This window comes from Helianthus annuus, chromosome 11, assembly GCF_002127325.2.
Source record: "Helianthus annuus cultivar XRQ/B chromosome 11, HanXRQr2.0-SUNRISE, whole genome shotgun sequence".
NCBI lineage: Eukaryota > Viridiplantae > Streptophyta > Magnoliopsida > Asterales > Asteraceae > Helianthus > Helianthus annuus.
This window is the reverse complement of record NC_035443.2, coordinates 88,610,485-88,616,466: the sequence shown is the minus strand read 5'-3', so window position 1 is coordinate 88,616,466 and position 5,982 is coordinate 88,610,485. Positions and strand designations below refer to the sequence as shown.

General features: G+C 37.3%; 1 protein-coding gene across 1 annotated transcript; it reads left to right on the top strand.

Annotated features, from left to right (window-relative positions):
• The first annotated feature begins 2,564 nt into the window (after window positions 1-2,564).
• On the top strand, window positions 2,565-5,348 carry LOC110890343 (UDP-glycosyltransferase 76H1). The gene is made up of 2 exons (XM_022137942.2): window positions 2,565-3,086; window positions 4,310-5,348. Exons 1-2 carry the CDS (start codon window positions 2,624-2,626, stop codon window positions 5,176-5,178), a joined length of 1,332 nt encoding a protein of 443 aa, XP_021993634.1. The 5' UTR covers window positions 2,565-2,623; the 3' UTR covers window positions 5,179-5,348.
• Window positions 5,349-5,982: the final 634 nt, after the last annotated feature.

Genomic DNA, 5,982 nt, shown 5'->3' with positions numbered 1-5,982 from the left:
GCACATTTGGTCCTCCTAAAATGGATGAAAACATGATGTATTTTCTTTTTGATATCCACAACTGGAGCGATATATTTTCTTTTTGGTCTCCAGAAATATCTTTCCAATATTTCAAAACTAATAATTTCTTTTAATTTTAAATTCTAAGCATTAATACAATATTTATATTCTTTGTTAACTATATAGAAACAGATATGATACTTTATCTATAATTCTTTTTTTTTCAAATTTATTTTCCATGACAAAAAAATCATTTTCATACAACTACTGTTAACTATAACATGTTCTCTCAATATCTTTAAATACTCTCAATATCTTTAAATACGCGTGGAGCGTTACATAAAAGACAAGCTATAACCTATCCGTTTAATATTTACAAGGATCTTGAGCATTGAAGTTATGAACTTTAATTAATTTGTTTGTGTTTTACTTAGAATTCTCCATTTGAATTTTGCTAAGTAACCACGCCGCAACACGTGCTGGCAAAATTACTAGTTCAAATTAATTGTTTCCCATGCTTAACGCATGGCATCGAAACTCAAAACTAAGAAACTTGGTCATGTGTAGGAATTTGAATAAGGGAATCCCATAAATTTGTAATTTTTGAATTAAAACTATGGGGTATGGGGCTTGGGTTGGGGCGTGTGTTGGTTGAAAATGCCCAAGCCATCATTCCGGGTGGGCTTGGGTTGGGGCGTGGCCCAAGGGGCGGGAGTTTGAAGCCGGACGTGGGGCGGGTCTAGCAAGGTGACATGGCAGGCTCTCAATGGCCAAATCAAACTAGCCTTTGGGCTAGCCGTTGGGGTATTTAAAATTTTTTTTTCCTTTATAAATACCTTACCATATTTAACATTTTTTCTCACACAATATCAAACATATAAAACACAATCTTGCCATGAGTTCTTCAAGTTCAAGTGAATCGTCATCATCATCTGACGATAGTGCGGAAATATTTCTACAAACGATCGCAGCGGCGGTGAAAGCTATCGTGGAAGACGAATACGATGAGGAAGAGACTCCGCAACCTAAACGAAGGAAAAGGTACATCGCTCGTGAACGACACACCGCTAACAATTTGTTGGTAAGCGATTACTTCTCAGCGGAACCTAAGTATGATGAAAAAATGTTTAGGCGTTGTTTTCGTATGAGTAGAAACTTATTTTTAAGGATATCTAGAGATCTTGAGGAGAAGTATGTTTATTTCCAACAAAAAACAGATGTAACCGAGCAATTAGGATTTAGTACGTGGCAAAAGGTTACGGCCGCACTTAGGCAGTTAGCGTACGACAATAGTTCGGACATTATGGATGACTATTTAAAAATGTCTGCACGTGTAGATAGAGAAAGTCTTCACAACTTTTGTTCGTGTATTTTAGAACTTTATAGGAAAAGATATTTGAGAAAGCCCTCGTTCAGTGACATGCAACAAATATTGGAGCATCACGCATATTATCATGGGCTACCCGGGATGCTAGGTAGTTTAGATTGTATGAAATGGCCTTGGGAACTTTGTCCTACCGCATGGCAAGGCGCTCACACGAGTGGATTTCATGGGATGCCGGCCATCATGCTTGAAGCGGTTGCGTCCCAAGATCTTTGGATATGGCATGCGTTCTTCGGTATGCCAGGTTCACATAATGATATTACCATCATAAACCACTCGCCCCTTTTCAATGATCGGGTAAATGGTATAGGACCCAAAGGAACTTTCTTTGTAAACGGGGTTGAGTACGTGTATGGGTACTATCTAGTTGATGGGATTTATCCAGAGTGGAGGGTTTTCGTAAAATCGTTCACAAGACATGGTACCATAGATCCAAAGAGATTAAAGTTTAACAAGGTCCAAATGGCTGCACGTAAAGACGTCGAGCGAGCATTCGGTGTTTTGAAGAAAAGGTGGCGAATATTGGCAATGCCTTGTCGACTATGGGATAAGGATCAGATTGGAAACGTGATGTACGCATGTATCATTCTTCACAACATGATTTTGGAGGATGAAGGTAGAGCGGTCGTTACCTACTATGATGACGATGACCCCCAACCAGGTAACGTAACAGTTACAGATGAAGATAAAGCGTCAAATGAATTTTTGATCAAGTCAAGGGATATACATCACAACCTTCGATCTGATTTGGTGGAACATGTTTCAACGATTCCTGGGTTCGAAACCGACGAAGACGACGAAGAATGATTGTTTTTTATTTTGATAATTATTTTGTTTGTTTATGTAGTTTTTAATGGTTATAAATATATATATATATATATATATATATATTAAAAAAAAAACCTTGATGTGGCTTGGCCACGCCAGCCTAGTCACGCCCACCATACCCCCCAACAACTTGGGTTTGTGATTTGAGTTTTCAAGTTCTATGTGTCAACCCATGCCCTAAACCCCTGCCCCACCATACTCCACGGTTTAAAAAACCGGAAAATGACATTAATTATTTATCTTTTCGATAAAACTAACAGCCAAGCAGCCATCAATGAATCATGCCTCCAATTTTCTTTCTTTCTTATTATTATCATTATATATATTACCACTACAGGAACGAACTTCGTCATCACTCGTAAAATTCTATAAAGCATTGGGTTTTTTTCTACGAACAAAACAGAGAGAGAGATGGCGGAGCAAAGCTGGCGATTGGTGTTGACAGCCAGTCCACTCCAAGGCCATATGAGCCCCATGCTCCACCTTGCCACCTTCCTTCATTCCAAAGGCTTCTCCATAACCATTGCTCACTCCGAGTTGAACCGCCCCGATCCTTCAAACTATCCTGCTTTCACCTTCATTCCTCTACCCGACAACTTATCATCATCTAACACCCCTAGTTTCGCAAACGCTGTCCAGTTCATGCAAACTCTCAATGATAACTGCAGGCCCCACTTCCAGGAACTCCTTGTTCAGATACAAAAACAGAAGGAATCAATAGTTGTTATCCATGATAATCTCATGTACTTTGCTGGATCAGTCGCCACTCATCTGGGTCTACCCTCCATCATCTTGCGAACCAGCAGTGCATCTACCTTCCCTGTACTCAAGATCATCCCTCAGCTTCATCAACAAGGTCGACTTCCTGTACAAGGTAGCCAAATTTAATCTACAAACCAACCTCATTAAATTAATTAGTCAAGATCTGTGTGTACGATGTGGCGGACCCAGAAAATTTTTTTTGAGGGTGCTGAAAAAATTTAAAAATTTTAGGCCCTAGCTATATAAAAAAATTCGGTTTATAACGGGTCGGGTCGGGTCATGTAAAATAAGTAAACAAGAACAAAACAAAGCTTTACCGTTCGGATCAGATCGGGTCGGATCGGTCAATTTCAATTTTGAAACAATCAAACCCTATTTCCTAACTTCCTATCACATTAACAAACAAAGTTTCAAGTAAAATAGTAAACACTATAAAAACCATCACAAGTAAGTAAAGTAACAACAAAAAAACATTAAAGTTCAAACCCTACCTACTTCTATTTACCCTAATCATTGAATAGAACAACAAGAAAACTTATATAAGACATTGCTTGCTCTTTAATTAGAAGAATCCGGCAAAAAAATAGTGGTCCGACAATTTTCCTATTGAGAAATCGCGCCATAGCTTCTCTACTCATGGTTCTTATCACATATAAACTGCTCCATAAGTTTATATAAACACTAAACACTAAAAGAAAAATAAATAATCATGTTCAACCAATACCATAGTCCATAGTTTTCAATTTTAATTTTTAAAAATTCAAGCCCTAGTTTTAAATGTTGATTAATAATCATATAAACAAACAAAGTTTAAAATAAAACAACAAAATAATTAACTACAAGTCTAGAACAACTAAAAAACATCAAAAAACATAAAAAGATCAAACCCTTATACATCTATATTTTCTCTCAATCACCACATAAAATAACAAAAAAAAAAAAAAAAAAACAATCAATAAAAAAAAGGATAAATATTTGGGTTGGGAAGTTGGGTTAATAAAATTAGATTGTAGATTGGGTTAAATAAAGTGAATAAGTGGTTAAAAAATAATTATACAAATTGTGTTATATACTTATATATTCATAATAATTAGTGTTTATTAATTTTTTTCATAAATTCATAATATTTTTTTTTTCTAAGGAGGGCGGTTGAAACTTTTCAAGGAGTGTGGTGGAAAAAATCCAAGGGGTGCGGTTGAGATTTTTGACAAAAATTAGCACTTAAATTTTTTTTTCAAAGGGTGCGGCCGCCCACCCACCCACCCTTGTGGGTCGGTCCGCCCCTGTGTGTACGTACTATAAACTACCTAACTAATTCAAACTCTCTTTATTAAGATTGTATGTTGCAGGAGATAGTTACAGAACTAGATCCCTTGAGATATAAAGATCTACCCTTTAGTGGTCTCACAGTACAACAAACACTTGAAACGATCAACATAATCATGCCCAAGAAAACTCCATCAGCCTTTATATGGAACACCCTTGAATTTCTTGAACCATCCGCACTAACCCAAATCCACCATCACTACCAAGTTCCGGTTTTCCCTATCGGACCATTGCACAAAATAATCCCAACACCTTCCAGTACAAGCTTTCTTGAAGAGGATACAAGTTGCATCTCATGGCTAGACAAACAAGCACCCAAATCAGTGGTTTATGTGAGCTTAGGAAGCATAGCAAACATTGATGAAAAGATATCGACTGAAATGGCATGGGGTCTAGCCAACAGTAACCAGCCCTTCCTGTGGGTGATTCGACCTGGTTCGGTTAAAGGGTTTGAATGGATTGAGTTTTTGCCGGAGGGTTTGGTGACTGAGATGAAGGTGAGAGGTTTGATCGTGAAATGGGCACCGCAGAAGGAAGTCTTGGCACATTCTGCAGTTGGAGGGTTTTGGAGCCATTGTGGTTGGAATTCGACGTTGGAAAGCTTGTCTGAAGGGGTTCCGATGTTGTGCCAGCCGTTTGAATTAGATCAAAAGATTAACTCTAGGTATGTATGTTTTGTGTGGAAGATGGGTGTTGAAATTTTTGTGGAGAGAGGGGAGATTGAAGGTGCAATCAGAAGAGTTTTGGTGGGTAAAGAAGGGGAAGAGATGAAGCAGAAGGCTAAGGAAATTCAAGGAAAGGTTAAAGTTGCGGTCAGTCATCGCGGTTCGTCGCAGAACTCTTTAAAGAAGTTGGTAGACTTCATTTTATCACTATAAGAATGGTCTGTTTCCACTAATAATAAGCTATCCTGATAGATTCATGACAGGTTGGTGTAAAAGCTAATTTAATTAAAATTTCTTGGAGGTTACATGTTGCAACACAAACATTCCAGTTGGATCGTGTAGTTCAGATAACAAATGCGCATTTACATGCTCGCTTTTTGTTAGTTCATACACATGTAGTTCAGTTGAATCAGTAGCAAACAAAAAACCAGAGAAAGAGTATTATAATCTGCTGTTTAGAGAAAGAGTATTTTATCTTTCTACCTAAAAAGCTTAAACTAAGAAATTATTTACATAACTTACTCAAATTAATATAGGGGGCATTGTATTCTTCTACTACTAAGGGCCAAGTATTAATTAAGAGACTATTTACCAAAGGCGACAAAGGTTAGTTCTATCACATGCGAGACTTATTAACCAAAATTTTGCGGAAATAACTCAATAAGAGCCAACCAAAAAGAAGATTCACCACATAATTCGGGTCACTAATATTCTCTAATCCAACCAAATCAAAATCAACAAAATGATATAATCTTGACTTTTTTTTACTTGATTCACCACCATTGGGTGTTTATTTCAAGTAACTGGAGCAAAATTCTTTACCAAAAGCATTGGGTGCAATCATTGGGGAAGGACATTAGAAATGGTGGGGACGAGGGGGCTACTTTTATATTTCTTTATCACTGCAATCAATAGAAAATCGTACTTCAAAGATTCATCATCTTTATCACTGCAATCAATATATGTCGTGGGTGTGTCCTGATCCACACAAAGTGTATAAAAAGTGGTTGTGAATAG